The 22,468-nt window shown below is 44.2% G+C and overlaps 1 protein-coding gene and 1 long non-coding RNA gene across 8 annotated transcripts in view; one reads left to right on the top strand and one right to left on the bottom strand.

Annotated features, from left to right (window-relative positions):
* Positions 1-1,435: 1,435 nt before the first annotated feature.
* Positions 1,436-7,506, bottom strand: LOC126948606 (uncharacterized). The gene is made up of 2 exons (XR_007723497.1): positions 6,937-7,506; positions 1,436-2,218 (listed from the first exon to the last, which is right to left on the bottom strand). It is a non-coding gene; the product is annotated as an uncharacterized LOC126948606 (long non-coding RNA).
* SETD2 (SET domain containing 2, histone lysine methyltransferase) overlaps positions 7,376-22,468 on the top strand; it is a 155,236-nt gene continuing 140,143 nt past the window's right edge. For 6 of the 7 annotated variants that reach the window (XR_007723493.1, XR_007723491.1, XR_007723492.1 and 3 more), the window contains exon 1: positions 7,578-7,671. Coding sequence is in view for 4 of the 7 variants with exons in the window: in XM_050780542.1 (XP_050636499.1) it covers positions 7,601-7,671 (71 nt within the window). In the remaining 3 variants the exon portion in view is untranslated. Of the gene's footprint in view, positions 7,672-22,468 lie in introns of all 7 variants that reach the window. The other variant, XM_050780541.1, reaches the window with a different exon arrangement.

Below are 22,468 nucleotides of genomic sequence, written 5' to 3'. Positions count from 1 at the left end.
ATGTGAGCCTCTGCACGCAGTGTGGTATTTTCCGTTTAATGTATTGTTAGATTTATCAGGTGTGGTGGCTCATGCCTACAGATGTGATAATAATCCTAGCCTTTTGGGAAGCCGAGGTGGGTGGATCACTTGAGCCTAGAAGTTTGATACTAGTCTGGGCAACATGGCAAAATGCCATCTCTACAAAAACAAAAACAAAAGAAAAAAACAACCAGCCAAATCAAACAAAACAAAAACTAGCTAGGCATGGTGGCTTATGCCTATAGTCCCAGCTATTCAGGAGGCAGAGGTGGGATTCCTTGAGCCTGGGAGGCGGAGGTTACAGTGAGCCTGGGTGACAGACCAAGACCCTGACTCAAAAACAAAACAAAAACAAAACAAACAAACAAAAAAAACCCAAGGCTGGGTGCAGTGGCTCACGCCTATAATCCCAACACTTTGGGAGGCTGGGGTGGGTGGATTACTTGAAGTCAGAAGTTTGAGACCAGCTTGTCCGACATGGTGAAACTCCGTTTCTACTAAAAATACAAAATTAGCCGGGTGTGGTGGGGCATGCCTGTAATCCCTGCTACTCGGGAGGCTGAGGCAGGAGAATCACTTGATCCTGGGAGGCAGAGGTTGCAGTGAGCGAGACCACACCACGGCAGTCCAGCCTGGGCAATGTGAAACTCTGTCTCAAAACAAACAAACAAACACAAACAAACATAGATACATAGATAGATGTGGGGGTGGGGGAGAGAGTTGGATTCAATTTGCTAAAATTTTGATTAAACATTTTGTATCTATGTTAATGAAGGACATTGGTATATAGTTTTTTTCTTATAGCATCAATTTTTTCTTTCTTTTTTGAGACAGTTTTGTCACCCAGGCTGGAGAGCCATGGAGTCATCAGCTCACTGTAACCTCAAACTCCTGGGCTCAAGGGATCCTCCTACCTTAGTCTCCCAAATTGTTGGAAAAATAGGTGTACACCGCCACACCCAGTTATTTTTTCCAAATTGGCTGTATAATTCTGCATTTCCATCCACAATGCATGAGGGTTCCACTTGCTCCAAATCCTTGTCAATATTTGGTATTTTCAGTTTTTTTTTTTTTGAAATGGAGTCTTGCTTTGTCACCCAGGCTTGAGTGGAGTGGCATGATCTCGGTTCACTGCAATCTGTTGTTGACCAAATACACACATTGAAAAATGTAATTCAAGAGTCTATAAGGGATCATTTCTTTTTTATAAAATTATTTACTATTTAAAATTAAAAAAATTTTTTTTCAGCACTCAATGCTCCCAGTGTGGGCTTAGATGCTGAGGCTGGGATCATTTCTTGTTGGTGGTAAACTCCAGATTTTTTTGTCTGAAAATGTCTTGAATCACATAACCTGGCTGAAATCCTGGTTTTACCATTTCTTAGTCATATGACTCTAGATATGTACCATAACCTCTGGAATCATTGGTTTATTCATCTGCAAAACTGGTAATCTTGATTACATTCATTCTCTACTGGGTAAGACAAGTTTGGGAGGGAAGACGCAGGGAGAAGCTCCTGAGCAGATGAGTTCTCTAGAAGAACGCCAAGATCCAAAGCAAAACAAAATAAAACATACACCATAATCACCTCTCTGAATGTTTGAAAATTGTAGGGAGGTCGGGCGCCGTGGCTCACTCCTGTAATCCTAGCACTTTGGGAGGCTGAGGAGGGTGGATCACAAGGTCAGGAGTTCAAGACCAGCCTGGCCAAGATGGCGAAACCCCGTCTCTACTAAAGACACAAAAAATTAGCTGGGTATGGTGGCACACACCTGTAATCCCAGCTACTCAGGAGGCTGAGGCAGGAGAATCACTTGAACCCTGGCAGCAGAGGTTGCAGTGAGCCGAGATCATGCCACTGCACTCCAGCCTGGGCAAGAGTGAGACTCCATCTCAAAAAAAAAAAAAAAAAAGAAAATTGTAGGGAAGACAAGGTTAACATACTGGAGGAGAAAAAAAAAAAAAAACCTAATAACAATATTCCTGTATGCTTGAGAGTTACAGTGTGTGGTTCTTTTTAATCAGTTCTTTCAAGTCCAGTGAAATAGCTGCTTGTAGGAGCTTACAAAAGAGACTTTACAGAAGAGAGTGCTTGACTGGAAGTCGTCAACTTGTTAGCCAACTCCAACAATCTATTTTTAACAGAAAAATCCAATGTGAACACTAAGAAAAAGGATTGGTATTCCATGGATGAGCCTGAAAAAAAAGAAAAAGGAATTGGTAAAAAGGAAAAGTATTAATCAAAAAGTAAGGTTTTCAGAAGTAACAAAGTAGTTATTCATTCAACACTTGGTACCTACAGCCTCAAACACTATAAAATATGAAAGACAGATTGCTTCTGCCTACAACAAACTTATAAAGTTGGTAAGATAGACATATTATGTAATTAAAATCTGTTAACAAAGCAATATGTAACAGAAAGCTTATCTGTATAGGAAAAACAACTACAGAATATAGTAATATTATGTAGGAGGGTGCTGACTTGAAACAAATAACATGTAATAGGAATTATAGGAGGTGGAGCTCAATGTAGGTTGTCCATTGTTTTCTAGATTCCTCTTGCCTTGCGTTGGGATGTGCAGAATGAACAGGAATAAAAATAAGTTGTAGTTAGGCTGGGCACAGTGACTCATGCCTGTAATCCCAGTACTTTGGGAAGCTGAGGTGGGTGGATCACAAGGTCAGGAGATCGAGACCATCCTCGCTAACAAGGTGACCCCCGTCTCTACTAAATATACAAAAAATTAGCCGGGCCTGGTGGCGGGCGCCTGTGGTCCCAGCTCCTCAGGAGGCTGAGGCAGGAGAATGGCATGAATCTGGGAGGCGGAGCTTGCAATGAGCTGAGATTGCGCCACTGCCCTCCAGCGTGGGCGACAGAGCGAGACTCCATCTCAAAAAAAAAAAAAAAAAAGTTGTAATTACAGCAGTCCCCACCTTATCCACAAGGGATAGGTCCCAAGACCCCTGGTGGATGCCTGGAACCCTAAATATACTTTGTTTTTTCCTGTACATACATACATACTTATGATGTTTAATTTATAAATTAGGCACACTAAGAGATTAACAGTAGTTAATAGAAATTTTTTTTTTTTTTTTTTTTGAGACGGAGTCTTGCTCTGTCACCCAGGCTGGAGTGCAGTGGCCGGATCTCAGCTCACTGCAAGCTCCGCCTCCCGGGTGTACGCCATTCTCCTGCCTCAGCCTCCTGAGTAGCTGGGACTACAGACGCCTGCCACCTCGCCCGGCTAGTTATTTTTTTGTATTTTTTAGTAGAGACGGGGTTTCACCTTGTTAGCCAGGATGGTGTCGATCTCCTGACCTTGTGATCTGCCCGTCTCGGCCTCCCAAAGTGCTGGGATTACAGGCTTGAGCCACCACGCCCGGCCTAATAGAACAATTATAACAATAGAGTATAACAAAACTTAGGTGAATGAGTAATTTATTCTAAATTATGCTGCCTTTATTCTGTATACTGAGTAAATCTAAATCTTCAATTGTATTGAGCCTCATATATCTACCTACATTTATAAGGTAGCCAATTTTTTGTTGTATGGCTATTAGTTTAGAGGCAGTAGGTACTTTTTCAGACATTATCTCATTTTCCGCTCCCCAAAATGCTAAGATGTTGATAGTAAATGTTTCTATGCTACAGAGGAGAAAATACATATTTATTTATTTTATTCATTTTTTTTGTTTGAGACGGAGTCTCACTCTTGTTGCCCAGGCTGGAGTGCAGTGATGCGATCTCTGTTCACTGCAACCTCCACCTCCTGGGCTCAAGCGATTCTCCCACTCCAGCCTCCCGAGTAGCTGGGATTATAGGTGTGCACCACCATGCCTAGCCAATTTTTGTATTTTTAGTAGAGATGGGGTTTCACCGTGTTGGCCAGGCTGGTCTTGAACTCCTGATCTCAAGTGATCTGCCTACCTCAGCCTCCCAAAGTGCTGGGATTACAGGCATGAGTCACTGTGCCCGACCTACATTTCTTTCTTTTTTTTTTTTGAGATGGAGTTTTGCTCTCGTTGCCCAGGCTGGAGTGCAGGGGTGCGATCTCGGCTCACCGCAACCTCTGCCCCCCAGGTTCAAGTGATTCTTCTGCCTCATCCTCCAGAGTAGCTGGGATTACAGGCATGCACCACCACGTCCAGCTAATTTTGTATTTTTAGTAGAGACAGGGTTTCTCCATGTTGGTCAGGTTGGTCTTGAACTCCTGACTTCAGGTGATTCACCTGCCTTGGCCTCTCAAAGTGCTGGGATTACAGGCATGAACCACCACACCCGGCCTACATTTCTTCTTTCTACTACCCCTTACCAGGTACCCGGAGCCTACCTGTGGAGAGTGATTGACCTTTGGCCTTCTGTCTTCCCTAAGGCAAGAGATGATTTTGTTTCAGGGTCACTACTGGCAACCCTGGGATCCCCTGGGATGGGGTTGGTCTTGACCCACAGGAGACAGTAAAGTAGCAGAGAGTAAAAAGGGTTTTTTTTTTTTTTGAGATGGAGTTTCGCTCTTGTTGCCCAGGCTGGTGTGCAATGGCACGATCTCAGCTCACCGCAACCTCTGCCTCCCAGGTTCAAGTGATTCTCCTGTCTCAGCCTCCCTAGTAGCTGGGATTACAGACATGCGCCGCCACGCCCGGCTAATTTTTGTATTTTTAGTAGAGATGGGGTTTCTCCATGTTGGTCAGGCTGGTCTCGAACTCCCGGCCTCAGGTGATCTGCCTGCCTCGGCCTCCCAAAGTGATGGGATTACAGGCCTGAGCCACCACGTCTGGCTGAAATTATAAAGGCTTTTACGATTTTAGCACTCTGGGAGTGAACGCCTCGTATATTTCATGCTAGGGCTTTTTAGACATTTTTCCTTTAAACATGTGCAGAAAGCAGGGGACAGTCAGTATTTAATAACACTAAAAACCAAATTATTCCACAGCTTTGATCAGGTGGCCAGGCCCAAGTATGTGCTCCAAGCATGCATTCTCTTTGACTTAAAAATATAAGTCCAAATAACTCTGAGAGCAATTATAGATGAAGGCACTGCCTGTAAAAACCCAGTTCATTTGTTTCTGTTTGGGGCTTAGAATTCTCACTGATTCCCATGGCTTGACAAGCTTATTGCATTGGGTTCTGACCAAACCAATGCTATCATGAGACCAGTGCCCAGCTGTACCTCCTGCAAGAGAATTGCTTACTTTCTTATTAAGGAAATACGAAACCTGCACCTGACTGCTTTTTTCTCATTCACCTCAGCTTAGGTCCTCACCACCTCACACTTACATTGTTTAACCACCTCCATCTAAAATTGCCCTATCCTGCCTGTCCAAGGTCAAGTGACTCCCAACTGCCTATGTGGCATCTAAGGCACAGGGCCTCAATCTATTCTTTCAAAGCCCAAAAGACAACACTTACTGGGCACTTAATGAGAGGCACTGTGCAAGCATGTTCACAACATTCTCTGCGCAGTGGCTAATACCCCATTTACAGGTGAGGCACGGGAAGCATGAGAAGCAAGCATCCCAATGTCACAAGGCTAGAAAGTGCCTGGTACACAATGCCAGGTAGAGCTAGCTCTTAACCTCTGCACTATCATGGCTAAAGAACGCTGACGTGTACTGAAAGTTTAAAGCTTTAACAAACAGCTTATTTAATCCTCACAATAGTGAGAAGGCCAGTTGGCAGCAATATTCTCATTTAAAAATGAGAAAAACCACAGGGAAATTAGTAACAATAATGGTGTGTAAAGAAATGGCCTTGGGAGATTCGAACCTAGGGAGTCAGATGGACCCTGGACCTCCATGTTAACCCTAAAGGTACCAGGAAAAAAAAAAAAAGCCAAAATAATTCCTAAGTGAAAAACAATGATTATAAAACACTAAAAGACACTAGCCTACATACATACAAAGGCTATTTTAAAAAGTTAGCCACTGAAGGATGTTTATTCTCTCATATCACATTTAAGATTTTTGTTGTTGTTTTCTTTTTTTGAGATGGAGTCTCGCTATATCGCGCAGGCTAGAGTGCAGTGGCGTGATCTGGGCTCACTACAACCTCCGCTTGCTCTGTCGCCAGGCTGGAGTACAGTGGCACAATCTCGGCTCACTGCAACTTCCGCCTCCTGGGTTCAAGCGAGTCTCCTATCTCAGCCTCCCGAGCAGCTGGGATTACAGGCGTGCGCCACTACGCCCAGCTAATTTTTGTATTTTTAGTACAAATGGGGTTTCGCCATGTTGGCCAGTCTGGTCTCGAACTCCTGACCTCAGGTGATCCGCCCGCCTCAGCCTCCCAAAGTGCTGGGATTACAGGCGTGAACCACCGCGCCTGGCCCACATTTCAGTTTTTAACCACTGTTTCTTAACTGGAAGAGACATCCTTTCCTTTCCTTAACCAATTGCTGGTAAAATCCGATTCAAAATTCTAGTGGAAAAACAACAGCAACACCACCACAAAAAAAGCTAACCCTATGAACCCCCAATGTCAAAATGATCTATCACAAAAAACTCTTCAGCGTCTAGAAAGTTTAGATATTGGATTTACGCGTTCCTATCCCTCCTTCCAAAAATAACAACTCGTAACTCTTTCAAGTTATTCTACTTAATCTCATCTTATCATTTCTGGAGGAAAGTGATTAATACACCTTTTTCATGACACTGCCTCCAAGGCCCCAAGAACCAAACAAGAGACCCGAGCTGCCGCCTTAGAGACTTCGGGTGCGGGCAGAACGCCGCGCCGAGGTGGAGGTAGGAGCCCCGAGGGCACAGCGGCCAGGAGGGCGGAGGAGGCTGCCGGAAGCTCGGCCTCCGAGCAATCCCCCGCCTCGCTGCGCTTCCATGCTTGCTAAGGGGTCGAGATGAAGAGGCTAGGGGGAGAGAGAGGGGCGAGTGGGACGAGTGGCCGGGAGCAGCCGCGGCCGCTTTACCTCAGAGCCCAGAGACCTGGGGGAGGGGCCCTCGGCGCTGCCGCGGACTCCGGGGCTCCCGGCGGGCAGGTCCTACAGGGCCGTGGAGCAAGAAGGCTGATGTCTCGGCCGTCTCGGGGAGTTCTCCCGACGTCGCCTGCTGTTTGTCAGTCGCCAGCTGTAACACGGTAGCGGGCCGGGTCACGCTGCTCCCGGCCGCCAGGCGGGTTGAGTGAGGGGTCGCGGTGCCGCCTCTCTAGGTCCGGTCTGGCCCACATCACCGGAGCCGGGGGTTTATTGTTCCGGAGAGCCACAGGCACTGTCGGCCTAGGCCCGCCGGGCAGTGTTTCGCTCCGCCCGTCCCGGCCTGGGGTCAAGCCAGCAGCTGCAGGCACGCCGACTGGCGGCGTATTGGGGGCCCGTGTGTGTCTCTTTAAGGGGCCGGGCCTGCGAAGCTGAGGGGCGGGTGGGGTGTGCGTCGCTCCCGGTGTGAGGGTGAGAGGGAGAGAGCGGCTGGCGGGCGTCCGAGGGAGGGAGGGAGGGAGCGACGAGCGAGGTAGCGACGCGGGCTGCCCCTGCCGCCGCCGCCGCCGCCGCGGTCGGACCTGCGGCCTCCTCCCCTCCCCTCCCCCGCGTCGCCCTGCCGCGGGGAGGGGGCTCTCGTCGCCGCCTCCAGCCGCTCCCGATGAAGCAGCTGCAGCCGCAGCCGCCTCCGAAGATGGGGGATTTCTACGACCCGGAGCACCCGACCCCTGAGTAAGTATCAGCTCCGCGGCCCCCTGCTGCTGTCGGCCGCCTCAGCCCCAGCCGAGGGCGGTGCGTCCTGACGGGTGGCGGCGCGGGCCGGCGCGAGGAGTAACGGGCCCGCGGTGGCTTCGCGCGGTCGGTGTCGGGAGCAGGCCCGCGCCGCCACTTCGAGCTGCCTGGCTGGGGCCGCTGCAGGCCCGCGGTTGGGCCCGGCGTTGGCGCCGCTGCTCGCGTCGCGGCGGCGGTTGGGCCGGGCCGGTGGGGGAGGGGCGGCCACGGTCCCTACCCGTGTCCGCACCGACCCGGCCAGCCCGGGGCTCGGCAGTCCTGGCGGGCTCCTCGCGGTTCGTCCGGGCCCCGCTGCTAGCCAAGGGGCATAGTCGGAGGAGCTGCCGGTGCCTGGCCCGGCAAGAGGGCGCCGGTGAGGGTAGGCCGCGAATCCCCGGGCTCGGGTGGAAGCTCGACCCGTCGCCCGACCTCCCCGCGACGGCAGCGGCTCGGACCGGAAGGGCCTAGCGCGGGTTGCCTGTCCCCCGGGCCGTGGAGGGGCCCGCGCTGCACTCCTGAGTTTGATTTTTTCCTCCTGGGAACTCGATCCTGGCCTCGCAGTGCTTCCGGCTTCACATTCTGCACCTTTGGCACTTGGGTTTTGTAATGGCGAGGTTTGTGTGGTCCCGTTGTTGAGGTGACACCGAGTTTGTTTTTCCGCCTGAAAATGAAAGCCACCTGAGGGGCATACATTTTCTTGCAGATTGTGAGATTTTCGCACTTTCGGACACGATTTTCTTGGTAACAGGAACCTCTTACCCTAAACGGATGACTTTCTATTTCTTGTGAAGACTTGGTTAAAAACTAAGAATCGTTTGAGGATTCTCTAAAGAAGACAGTGTTCTGGAAAACCGAAACACAGTTTTGCCCAATAGTAATTTTTCAGTCTAGGACACCTTTACATTTCTCTTGAGGTCTGAATCTGCTGCTGTATCTGCTACCTCAGAAAGCCTGAAGTCACTTCTTTCCCTGAACCCTCACGAGACCATTGTTTTGAAAAGCCATTCTTGAAACTCCATTTGCTGGTGTTAGACCTAGGAATATAGTATTCATTTTAAACTTATCGGTTGATAGGGGTTTCACATGAAACTGTCAAACTTTTATGACCAGGATGATTCCAAGAGCTTTGCTGTTTTGACACATTTTACCTTAGGTTGGCTGTGGCTCGTTTTTGAATCCCTTGCCACATCTCACGTTGGTCCAGAAATGTCTGGATCTTAATTGATAGTTCTTAGTTTTGATTGCAACACAGCGGATTCTGTTGAGGTGTTGGTCATTTCTGCACAACAAGATAAATCATTATTTTGCTTTTCCAAAAACTCAACTCTTACTTGCAATAGTAAGTTAACATGACTTTTTCCTTTCATGGGTTCTTGGCCGTTGGTTAACACTACCTTAATTAGATTGGTCTTTTTGTTTTGCTACTGGCAGGATCAGTTAGGTAAGATTGTTTTGATTTACTGCACAATCAGTCCAATTACAAAGCTCACGTTATAGGTTTTTAGTTTAAAAAACCTCAAAAAAAATTTTGTATCACGATTCAATAAATGCTTATTTAGCACTTGCTCTGTACAAAGTAACATGCTAACCTTTGAATAGGCTAAGTGCCTGCTTTTACTTCCTTTTACCAGGTTGTTTGGTGAAGTCCAGAAGCTTTAAGGATCACATCCTTACACTTCTTGGGGAAAAATTTTTCATAGTATGTGGGAAAATTGACTCAGAAGTGCATCTTTGGTAGACACGAGTGGGGAAGGAATCAAGAATGTTTTATGGTTTTACATGTTTTGGAGTTTTTATTGCTTTAATGTAGTAGAAATGCACTGCTTTGGATTTCTAACAGTGATTATATGTTTTTAAATTCTTGTGTATTTTTTCCTTTTTTTTTTTTAGAGGCAGGGTCCCACTCTGTCACCCAGGCTGGAGTGCAGTGGTGTCATCATAGCTCATTGCATCCTTAAACCTCTGGGCATAAGCAGTCCTCCTGCCTCAGCCTCCTGGGTTGGGACTATAGGCATGTGTCACTGCACCCAGCTAATTGAAAAAAAAAAAAAAAAAAAAAAAAAAAATTACGTTACTCAGACTGGTTTTGAATCCCTGGCCACAAGTGAGCCTCCTGCCTTGGCCTCCCAAAGTGCTGGGACTGCAGGCATGAGCCTTTGTGCCAGGCCTCTTCTTGTGTATTAACCTGTTTGGAGTAAAGAATTGTAACATGTTTTTGTTGTTGTTGTTTTGTTGTGTTTTTCCTTTTTTCATAATACTATAAAGACTGGAGGGGATCATGGTAGGTATCCTGAGCAATATCACCTGTTTGGCGTATGAAAAAAATGAAGCCTAGAGAAGTGAAGTGACAGCAAACCCTTGAGATAGTAAGCTAGTTAGTGTTTATAATGCCAGAGGAGAGAGAAAGGCAGTATAGGATTTTAAAAACCTGGATTTCAGAGTCAGACCTGGATCTGAACACTATTTTAACCTTGGACAGATGACTTCATCTCTCCGAACTTGGGTTTTTTTCATCTTTTATATAGGTATCATAATGGTTAACAACTTACTAGGGCTTTTTGGGAGGATTGAATGAGATAATGCATGAAGAGCACTTGGCGCAGAATGTGGCACGTGCAAGTGCTTCTAGCTGGGGTCATCAGGGAAAAGTTAAAAGATAGGATTTAAGTTGAGGATGAAAAGATTAGGTGGGCAACATAGCTCAGGGGAGGAATGGCCAAGTGCCCTTTTTAGACTTTGGATGGTTTGAAATGGTACTTAGACATATGAAGAAACTGAGGCAAAAATGTAATTTCAGTTTGACTGAAGTAACAGCATCTGATGTTCTGGGTTTGTCTTGTACCCATGCTTTTAATCAGACACAGCTGCAAGATGACTTTTTTTTTTTTCAGCAGCATATAGGACATTGTGTTTCAGGTGAAAATGGCTGTAATCACTTGAGTATCTGTGCAGTAGGTGTCCATTATGGGGCAGGCCCGGGGACAGGTGTTGAGGACACAGCAAAGTAGATCCAGTTAGTCTTTAAGGAACTCTTTTAATGAGGGAGATAGGCAAGTACCTTACAGTGATAGAGGTGCAGTTCTTTGAACATATGCATGTCTGTTGTATGCCAAACGTAGGCACACTAGGGGTAATTGGTGTACAAAACAAAATTTTGCCCTTGTGGAGTTTATATCCTAATGGGGGTGATAATAAATGATACAGAATGTTCTGGCCAAGTGGAGTGACTTGCATCGGTAGTCCCAGCACTTTTGGAGGCCGAGGTGGGTGGATCACCTGAGGTCAGTAGTTGGAGACCAGCCTGGCCAAGATGGTGAAACCTCGTCTCTACTAAAAATACAAATTAAAAAAAAAAAATTAGTCGGGTATGGTGGCAGGCACCTGTAATTCCAGCTACTTGGGAGGCTGAGGCAGGAGAATCGCTTGAACCTGGGAGGTGGAGGTTGCAGTGAGCTGAGACTGTGCCACTGCACTCCAGCCTGGGGGACAGAAGGAGGTTCCATCTCAAAAAAAAAAAAATAAATAAAATTGAATAATATAGAATGTTCAAAGGTAAGTGCTTTGGAAAGTGGAAGAGTAAGGGGGATTCAGAATTGTTGAGGAAGAGGTTGCAATTTAAAGTGAGGTATACTGGGTGAGTATCCTTGAGGGAGTGATATTTAGGCAAAGATTTAAGGAGAAGTAGCCATGTTAATAATGGGTGAAGGCATTTCAATAAGAGGGAATAGTGAGTTTCAAGGTGTTGAGGCAGACCTGTGAGTTTTGCCCATTATGGCTAGAATGGAATGAGCAAGAAAGTGTAATAGTAAATTGGGTTAGGGTGAGATGGGGTTTAGCTTTTTTTTTTTTTTTTTTTTTGAAATGGAGTCTCACTCTGTCCCCCAGGCTGGAGTGCAGTGGCATGATCTTGGCTCACTGCAGTCTCTGCCTCTTGGATTTAAGTGATTCTTCTGCCTCAGACTCCTGAGTAGCTGGGATTATAGGTGTCTGCCACTGCACCCGGCTAATTTTTGTGTTTTTAGTAGAGGTGGGGTTTCACTTTCTTGGTCACGCTGGTCTTGAACTCCTGACCTTGTGATCCACCTGCCTTGGCCTCCCAAAGGGCTGGGATTATAGGTGTGAGCTACTGCTCTCGGCCAGGATTTAGCTTTTATACAGTCTTGTAGAGCCATTCTAAGGACTTTGCCAGGAGTTTTGAACAGAAGAGTGACAAAGTCTGCTTTCAATTTCATAGGATCATTTGAATTGCAAAGGGAACAACAGTGGTAAGCCTGGAGACTAGTAAGGAAGCTAGTAATCCAGAAAAGAGATGCCGGTACCAAGATGGTAACATAAGAGTAGTGAGAAATGGATGGATACTGGATATATTTTGAAGATGGAACTAATATGATTTGTTGGTGTGATATGTGAGAGAGGAACCAAGGATGATTCCAGGGTTTCTGGTCTCAGCAGTTAGAAAGTTGCTGTCAACAAAGACAGTGATGACTAAAAGAAGCAAGTTTAGGCCGGGCGCGGTGGCTCACGCCTGTAATCCCAGCACTTTGGGAGGCCGAGGCGGGCGGATCACAAGGTCAGGAGATCGAGACCACGGTGAAACCCCGTCTCTACTAAAAATACAAAAAATTAGCCGGGCGCGGTTGTGGGCGCCTGTAGTCCCAGCTACTCGGGAGGCTGAGGCAGGAGAATGGCGTGAACCCGGGAGGCGGAGCTTGCAGTGAGCCGAGATCGCGCCACTGCACTCCAGCCTGGGCGACAGAGCGAGACTCCGTCTCAAAAAAAAAAAAAAAAAAAAAAAAGAAGCAAGTTTGAGGACTAGATTAGGAGGAGTTCAATTTTAGGCATGGTAAGTTTGAGATTGCCTGTTAGACGTTTGAATTGAGTTGATAACCAAGTCTGAAGTTCAGGGGAAAGGTCTGAAATGGAGATAAATTTTGTTGTCACCGGTTTAGGTAGTATTCAAGTCATGAAGCTGGATGAGATTACCAGGGAATTCTTGGTAGATAGAGAGAAGGGCCAAAGATTGGTCTTTTTATTTTTGTTTTTTTAAAGATGGAATCTTACTATTTTCCCTGGGCTGGTCTTCAGCTCCTGGGCTCAAGCAGTTCTCCCACTTCAGCCTCCTGAGTAGCTGGGACTATAGATGTGTACCACCACACTTGGATTGATTGGTTTTTTAAATGCCTGTGTTAAGAGAGGACTGTTTTAGTGTGGAGTTTAGGGTTTTAACATGGATGGCATCTATGAACTTGGGAAAATTACCTCTTCAGTAACCTCTGACTAGAAGTTAGCATTTCTTTCAATTACTAATGTGAATAACAAACTACAGTAGTATTAATTGTGATTTGTGTATAAGTCAGATATTTTTATAATAAAATATGCAGTTGATTCTTGATCAACACAGGAGTTAGAGGTACCAATCCCAATCTGCAACATAGTAAAAAATGTGCATATAACTTTTGTCTGCCTCAAAACTTAACTGCTACTAGGATTCTGTTGACTTTACTGAGCACATAGTCTACTAACACATATTTTATTGTATGTTGTGTGTATTATATACTGTATTCTTACAAGAAAGTAAGGTAGAGAAAAAATGTTAAGAAAATCATAAGGAAGTGAAAATATATTATTCATTAAGTGGAAGTGGATCATCATAAAAGTCTTTATCCTTGTAGTCTTCACATTGAATAGGCTGAGGAGGAAGAAGAGGAGGTGGTTTTAGTCTTGCTGTCTTGGGTGACAGAGGTGGAGGAGGTAGAACTGGAGGCAGGCACAAGGTGTGTAACTTTTATTGAAAAAAATCTGTGTATAAGTGGACCTATGCAGTTCCAGCCCATGTTATTCAAAGGCAAACTGTATTGTGGTTTTTGTAGAATCTTGAAATATGTTTATCATTATGTCAAAATCCACTAGATTGAGAAGCACATACTAAACAATATGACACATTGGTTTTTTTCCCTCAATGTAATTGGCTTCCTTTGCAATCATATGTGCTTTATCTTATGCATTAAAAAATATTAGACTGAGAAGGAATCCACAAGCTTCATTAGATTTCCTAAATGGTACAGGGCACAAAAAAAGTTAAATCCCTGGGCTCTGGAGACAGAACTCCTGGTTTAGAATCTCATCTCTTTTACTTAATTGCTCTGTGAACCTAGGCAAGTTTCTTAATTACTCCTTACCTATAAAGTGGGGATCATGGTAGTATCATCTGCAGAGGGTTTTATGAGAATTTAAGAATTAGGACAGTGTTCGTTTCTTTCTTTCTTTTTATTTTTTTTTAATTTGAGACGGAGTTTTGCTATTGTTGCTCAGGCTGGGGTGCAATGGCACAATCTGGGCTCACTACAACCTCTGCCTCCTGGATTCAAGCAGTTCTCTTGCCTCAACCTCCCGAGTAGCTGGGATTACAGGCATGTGCTACCATGTGTGTCTAATTTTGTATTTTTAGTAGAGACGGAGTTTCTCCATATGGGTCAGGCTGGTCTCGAACTCCTGACTTAAGGTGATCCACCTGCCTCGGCCTCCCAAAGTGCTGGGATTACAGGCGTGAGCCACCACGTCCCCGGCCAGTTCTTTTATTGTTAGTATTGAATGGAATGAGTCGGTTAGAAAGAACGGTACTTACAAGGCACCATGATACGAAAGTATGGCGAATTTGGCCAAAAGAAAGTTTAACTGGGAAAGAATATTTCAGCATGTTCAAATGATATATAAAGCAGTCAGGATACTCAGATTCTCTATTAATTTTTTATTTTTTTAGGGACTTCGTTGTCCAGGTTAGAGTGCAGTGACAAGATTGTAGCTCACTGTAACTGAACCCCTGGGCTCAAGTGATTCTCCCACATATCTAGGACTGCAAATGCACACCACCACTCCTGGCTAATTTTTTTATTTTGAGACAGGGTTTTGCTTTTGCCCAGGCTGGAGTGCAGTGGCACGATGATGGCTCACTGCAGCTTCAACTTCCCAGGCTCAGGTGATTTTCTCACTTCAGCCTTCTGAGTAGCAGGGACTATGGGCACATACCACCATGCCCAGCTTATTTTGTTTGTAGAGAGGGGGTTTCACCATGTTGCCCAGGCTGGTCTGAAACTCCTGAGCTCAAGTGATCTGCCTGCTTCGGCTTCCCAAAAGTGCTGGGATTATAGTCGTGAGTCACCGCACTTGGCCCTGGCTAATTTTTTATTTTTTGTAGAGACAGGGTTTTGCTGTGTTGCCCAGGCTGGTCTCAAACTCCTGACCTCAGTCTCCCAAAGTGCTGGAATTACAGGTGTGAGCCACCGTGCCCAGCAAGTCAAATTCTTATAATTCATGTTAGAATGGAGAGGATAGAGGTACCTTAGGAAGCCAACTGAGAGAAAGTATCATGTGGTTACCAGATTTCATATATGATCTGGACCCTTAGTAGCTTTATAGCCAGTTGAATCAATTTTTCTGATAAGACAGAGATAGGTTTGTAGTGATGGATGTATGGTCCTACAGGCCAGGTTACCTTCTTTGGGCTGCTGCGGTACACAGGAGGCCAATATAGCCCTTGGAGGGTTTGCTGGTAAGTATGGAGAGCCTGTTGAACTATCCTAGTGCTTAGGCTAGGGTGTACCTGTTTAATATTCATGTCCCTTTTTGCTATTTGCTTTTGCTACATTTTAGGCATACCATTTTCCTTTTATTGACACATTATGTCTTTAGAAAAGTATCAAGCAACTGTTGATACAATTGTGTTTTCCTAAGAATTGTCTCCAGTTGCCAAGCCATATTTTATACATACAAGATTATCTATCAGTCATACTTTCCTAGTTTCCTTAGCAGGACTTTGGTGTTTCCAGATCTTCTCAGCCCTTTTTCACTGTAGTGACTCATTGATTTAATTTATTCATTAAAATTTTTTTTAATACATTACAATTTATTCTGTAATAGACATTTGTAATAAATTTTCTCAACCCTAATATTCATTGTTGTTCTATGAGCATTGTCAGGTTTTGGAGGGAGGCAGGATGGCCAGCCTGGGTTTGAGAATCAAAAGCTTTTCTGTCCATAAATCTACTACGTGGCTCTGCCAGAGCCTCTCTGAACCTATCCTGATTAAGAGGCTGCTCAATTTGCTAATCGTTCTTTGCTCAGTTTCTTAAAAAAGTTGACTAGCTTCATTTATGTTAATTCTTCCAAGAGAACCGTAGAGTACTTGATTTTGTAATACACTAAGAACTATTATTGTAAAACCCTGAGAGATAGTTTATATTGGAAACTAAGCCATTTACATACACCTAAGTCACTGAAATCAGGTTAGAATGTTTTTCTGACAGAAAAAAAAACAGTGTGTGTGTGTGAGAGACAGGGCTCACTCTGTCACCCAGGCTGGAGTGCAGTGGCACAATCTTGGCTCTCTGCGACCTCTGCCTCTGAGGCTCAAGCGATCCTCCCACCTCAGTGTCCTGAGTAGCTAGGACTACAGGCGCACACTACCACACCTGGCTAATTTTTGTATTTTTTTTAGAGATGGGGTTTGTCATGCTGCCCAAGCTGGTTTCCTGACCTCCAGTGATCCACCCACCTCAATCTCCCAAAGTGCTGGGATTACAGGTGTGAGCCACTGCGCCTGGCAAAAAAGACTTTTTATTTTGAAAAAATTTTAAACTTTCAGGAAAGTTGTAAGAATAGCACAGTGAATTCCCATAATGTACTTTTAAACTAGATTAACCAGTAATTGGAATTTTGCCTCGTTTGTATTACCTTTCTATATTAAAAAAAAAGTTTTATTTACTTTTGGCAGAACATCTTGAGAGTAAATTGCAGGCATCATGATCTTTCTTTCCTAAATATCTCATAGTATTACCTAAGAACAAGCATTCTCTTAATATACAATAATCAAATTCAGACATTTTTTTTTTTTTTGAGACGGAGTCTCACTCTGCTGCCCAGGCTAGAGTGCAGTGGCCGGATCTCAGCTCACTGCAAGCTCCGCCTCCCGGGTTTACGCCATTCTCCTGCCTCAGCCTCCCGAGTAGCTGGGACTACAGGCGCCCGCCACGTCGCCCGGCTAGTTTTTTGTATTTTTTTAGTAGAGACGGGGTTTCACCGTGTTAGCCAGGATGGTCTCGATCTCCCGACCTCGTGATCTGCCCGTCTCGGCCTCCCAAAGTGCTGGGATTACAGGCTTGAGCCACCGCGCCCGGCAAATTCAGACATTTTAACATTTGTAACCCTGCTATTACCTGATACATAATTTATACATTTTGCCAGTTGTCCCAAAGTTGTGTTCTTTTTTCAATCTAGTATTACACATTGCATTTAATTGTCATGTCTCAGTCTTTTTCAATCTCTGAGGATAACTTTAAATTTAAGTTTGGAAGTACTTTACTATTACTGTGTACTAACCATGAATGTGATATTTTAAAAAACAATAACAGAGTCTGATAGTATGTTTTAAAATGTTTTGTTTTTTAATTACCACAACAATAAATACTTATTGCAAAAGAGTCAGACAGTACAGATGTTTATAGAAGAAAAATAAAAATCCTCCCTGAGCATCTCTTCTCTGCTCCACATCTCCAAATACCACATCCAAGAACTTAATGTATTTTTTGAGATCTTTTCCTTTTGTTTGGTTTTTATTTTTTTACAAAAGTGGAGTCATATTACTGTATGTATTTTTCTGCCTTTTTCCTACATTCTGTATTTGTTTCCATTTACATATAAAATGTGCTTATCTATCATTCTTTCTTTTTTTTGAGACAGAGTCTCGCTCTGTCGCCCAGGCTGGAGTGCAGTGGTGCAGTCTCGGCCCACTGCAACCTTTGCCTCCCAGGTTCAAGCGATTCTCCTGCCTCAGCCTCCTGAGTAGCTGGGACTACAGGTGTGCAGCACCATGCCCAGCTAATTTTTATATTTTTAGTAGAGACAGGGTTTCACCATGTTGGCCAGGATGGTCTCAATCTTTTGACCTCTTGATCTGCCCTCCTTGGCCTGGGATAACAGGTGTGAGCCACCGCACCTGGCCAAGATGTGCTTACCTTTTTAAACAGCTGAACAATATTCTGTAGTGTGGATGTACCGTGCTAAATTGCTTGATTTTCTTAAGATGTCTGGTTATTATGTTAGGACATATTGAGCTATGTGGAAGGTGTCTCTTTCCAAATGTATTTCTCCACAGAGTGAGTTTTTCTGGTTATGATGGTGTTTGGGGGATTTTGTTTAGAGTTTTTTAAAAAATCTCATACTTATTTCTATTTTTTTTTTTTTTTTTTTTTGAGGCAGAGTCTCGCTCTGTGGCCCAGGCTGGAGTGCAGTGGCCGGATCTCAGCTCACTGCAAGCTCCGCCTCCCGGGTTTACACTATTCTCCTACCTCAGCCTCCCGAGTAGCTGGGACTACAGGCGCCCGCCACCTCGCCCAGCTAGTTTTTTTTGTATTTTTTAGTAGAGACGGGGTTTCACCGGGTTAGCCAGGATGGTCTCGATCTCCTGACCTCGTGATCCGCCCGTGTCGGCCTCCCAAAGTGCTGGGATTACAGGCTTGAGCCACCGCGCCCGGCCACTTATTTCTATTTGTATATGGTACTGATGGATTGAACAGATCATTTTTATTCCTGCCTTATTTTGATTAGTTACTTGTTTCTTTTATTTTTTATTTTTTATTTATTTTTTTTGAGACGGAGTCTCGCTCTGTCGCCCAGGCTGGAGTGCAGTGGCGCGATCTCGGCTCACTGCAAGCTCCGCCTCCCGGGTTCACGCCATTCTCCTGCCTCAGCCTCCCGAGTAGCTGGGACTACAGGCGCCCACAACCGCGCCCGGCTAATTTTTTGTATTTTTAGTAGAGACGGGGTTTCACCGTGGTCTCGATCTCCTGACCTTGTGATCCGCCCGCCTCGGCCTCCCAAAGTGCTGGGATTACAGGCGTGAGCCACTGCGCCCGGCTACTTGTTTCTTTTAAAAAGAAAACTGAAGGCATTTAAGTGGGATCTCTTTTTCTTTTTTCTTTTTTGGATCAGGGCCTCCCTTGTCACCTAGGCTGGAGTACAGTGGTATGATCACAGCTCACTGTAGCCTTGAACTCTTGGGCTCAAGCAATCCTCCTGCCTCAGCCTCCCAAGTAGCTGGGACAACAGGCATGTACCACCACACTTAGCTAATTTTTAAATTTTTTTTGTAGAGATAGGGGTCTCACTATGTTGCCCAAGCTGGTCTCAAACTCCTGGCCTCAAGGAATCCTCCCACTTTGGCCTCCCAAAGCCCTGGAATTATAGTGCTGGGCACCCCGTGCCTGGCCTTAAGTGGGGAGTTTCTTGAAAATGGTTGGTTTGAGGCTGGCCAACAGAGCTAAGACAAAATTTGATACGTTTGTTGTTGTTGTTTTCCATAGTTGGACTTATACAGTATTTGGAAGTCTACTCATTCAAATGAGAGGCAATTACCTTGTATAATTTTTGGTTAATTGTGTAATTTTTGGTTAATAAAAATTGTGTAATAAAATGTTGTATTTGAGTCTCTTAGCTTTGGAATTTGTGTAAATTTACTTTGTTTAATTTGGTAGTCTTTTTGTTTTTTAATTTTTTAATTTTAAAAATTAGATACTCACTTCACTGGCTCTCACTTCACTGCCCAGGCTGGTCTTGAACTGTTGGTCTCAAGTGATCCTCCTGCCTCAGTTTTCCAAAGTGCTGGGATTACAGGCATGAGCTCCCATGCCTGTTTTTTGTGTTTTTGGTCAAGCTAATGGTTACTTTAGTCTCTTTTCCAGCTGAGCAAACATATTGTCATTTCAATGGAGGTTTAAGATTGGTCTGAATTCCCATAGTTGCTTTTTATTTTAGAATGCTTTTTCTGTCAAATGCTAACATCTTGCAAGTGAAAATATCCTTGGGATGATGTGGGTGTTGATAAGACTGCAATTGTGTTGGCAGGCTTCTGGGAGGTCTGCTTACTGGGAGCACTGCTCTGGGCTTGCAAGAACCTAGAGCAAGTGGTGGTTTCCAATTGTAGTTCTTCCTGTGGCCCACTTCCCTGCCAAGTGTGGTTGGACCCTCTCTTTGGGAAGGACTCTATAGTAATCAACAATATTTGCTTCATGGTTAGGCTCTTTGTGAATCTGTGGTCTAACTTGTGTTTTGAGCCTTTTTGTCTGATATTTCGCCTCATGAGGAATAGTTAATTACATACTCTATTTGAGGAAGCAGAAGATGCTTGGTTTAATTTTTAAAAATTTAAGGTTTAAATTTTTTATGAATTTTGTGTGAATGTAAAGTGGAGCAAATACTGTTTTTCATAAATTATATCAAATGACTGTAAAAACCCTTTCTATAGAAATCCATTTATGCTGGCCTTGAGCACACACAGACCTGGTTAAAAATACGACTGGTTAAAAATTGCCTGGTTAAAAATACAACTCTTCCATTAATTTATCAATACTTCATTGGAATATCAAGTCTAAAACATAAGCTACACATTTTATGGTACTGCTTCTGTGCTGAAAATGTAGTTAAGAATTATCTATAGTAAAGGCACATTTCTTTGAGGTACAATACAACATTTTAGAAATCAGTGAAAATCTCTTCAGGTTTGCCTTAAGGTAACCATAAGAGGTATATTTTCAAGCTTAAGCTTACCATTTCTATTAAAGAACAAAAACAAAACAACTTTAGTTGTCGTACAATTATTCAGGAAACCAGTTGTCACAATTATGAAAAGTGTAGTATACTTTTTGGCAGATTAACCTAGCAGTTTGCGTAAGGAAGTAGTGTTACTAGCTGATACAAGCACCTTGAACACATTGAAACAATAGTAATTGAATATAAAAAGAGTGTTCCCCCAATTATAGTATTGCTCATACAAATTAGGGAGATAATGAGATTCCCAAGAAATACTTGGTGCTCTTCTTTCTTTGACTACCTATTTTCTTTTTTTTTTTTTTTTGAGGCGGAGTCTTGCTCTGTCGCCCAGGCTGGAGTGCAGTGGCCGGATCTCAGCTCACTGCAAGCTCCGCCTCCCGGGTTTACGCCATTCTCCTGCCTCAGCCTCCCGAGTAGCTGGGACTACAGGCGCCTGCCACCTCACCCGGCTAGTTTTTTGTATTTCTTAGTAGAGATGGGGTTTCACAGTGTTAGCCAGGATGGTGTCGATCTCCTGACCTCGTGATCCGCCCGAAACTTTTTTTTTTTTTTTTTTTTTTCAGTTTTTTGAGACAGAGTCTTGCTCTGCCTCCCAGGCTGGAGTGCAGTGGTGCGATCTTGGCTCTCTGCAACCTCCGTCTCCTGGGTTCAAGCAATTTTCCTGCCTCAGCCTCCCGAGTAGCTGGAATTACAGGCGGCTGCCACCACGCCTGGCTAATTTTTGTATTTTAGTAGAGATGGAGTTTCACTATGTTGGCCAGGCTGGTCTCGAACTCCTGATCTCAGGTGATCCACCCGCCTTGGCCTCCCCAAATGCTGCGATTATAGACAGGAGCCACTGTGCGCAGCATACTCTTACTAGAGAAGATCGTGATGGTGTCAGGATAGGAAATTGGGAGCAGAAGTTAGAATCTGTGATAGGACTTTTTTTCCGGTTGTGCATATGTGTGCTGCACAATTTTTTTTGTTAGCTGTGTGCTTTTTTGAAATGTACTGATTGCTTAAGCATTTTTATTTTCATCAATGCTATTCTTACATGTAAGTTTTTAAAAGATATGTTTTTATATATGTATTTTTATAATTCTGTAATTTTTTTTTTTTTTTAGAGACGGAGTCTTGCTCTGTCGCCCAGGCTGGAGTGCAGTGGCGAAATCTCAGCTCACTGCAAGCTGCTCCACTTCCCGGGTTCACGCCATTCTCCTGCCTCAGCCTCCTGAGTAGCTGGGACTACAGGCGCCTGCCACCATAATTCTGTAATTTTTAAGATGCTTTGGTTGATTATTAATACAAAGTATCAAGAAAGGCTAACATTTCATTGAAGCCTGGCTATCTTAGCATTCATCTATTCTCATTAGACCTGTTTGGTTTTGTTGCTAAGACCTAAGGGATTTTGTAGATTCATGTATCAGAAAATTCAAGGACCATGATGAATATATTATAGAATGTGTTCTTCTTTTAATGGAGGAATCCTAGTAACTAGTAGTTGGGTACATGGTAGTATATGCTTAGTAAATGTTTGAATTGGCCTGATTCTTTATAACGATCATTATTCTAACTTGATTACCAGCAGTATTGTTAGTAATTGCTGACCTCTATTATAAGACATTCTTTTCTTTTTTCTTTTTCTTTTTTTTTAAAGATAGGGTCTTTCTCTGTCACCCAGGCTGAAGTGGAGTGGCATGATCATGGCTTACTGCAGCCTCAACCTCCCAGGCTCAAGAAATCCTCCCACTTTGCCTAATTATTTGTTTTTTGTAGCAACAGGGTCTCAAACTCCTGGGCTCAAGCGATCTCCCTATCTCAGCCTCCCAAAGTGCTGGGATTACAGGCGTGAGACATCATGCCCAGCCTATTACCAGACATTCTTAAATAACTAGAAGATTAGGACAGAGGTCAGGGAATTGAGTGGCATGTGTTGGGCTAATGGCAGTGACTTGGTGCTTATAGCACTTTTTATGCTTCTTCTGTTGGTATGCTAGACCACTTTTTTCTCCCAACCTTTTCAGTTGTTTTGTACTTGTGTATTTTCCAGGATGGGTAATCCTTAAACTGAGGGTAAACTGCACTTTACCCTTGTTCTGTTGATTTTCTCTCCAAATTTCTCAGATCAGTAATCTCATTTCTCTCTTTATAAATATTACGGGCAAAAAGGAAG

This window comes from Macaca thibetana, chromosome 2 (assembly GCF_024542745.1).
Source record: "Macaca thibetana thibetana isolate TM-01 chromosome 2, ASM2454274v1, whole genome shotgun sequence".
Taxonomy (NCBI): domain Eukaryota; kingdom Metazoa; phylum Chordata; class Mammalia; order Primates; family Cercopithecidae; genus Macaca; species Macaca thibetana.
Note: the sequence above shows the minus strand (reverse complement) of the source record. Positions and strands in the feature narration are given on the sequence as shown.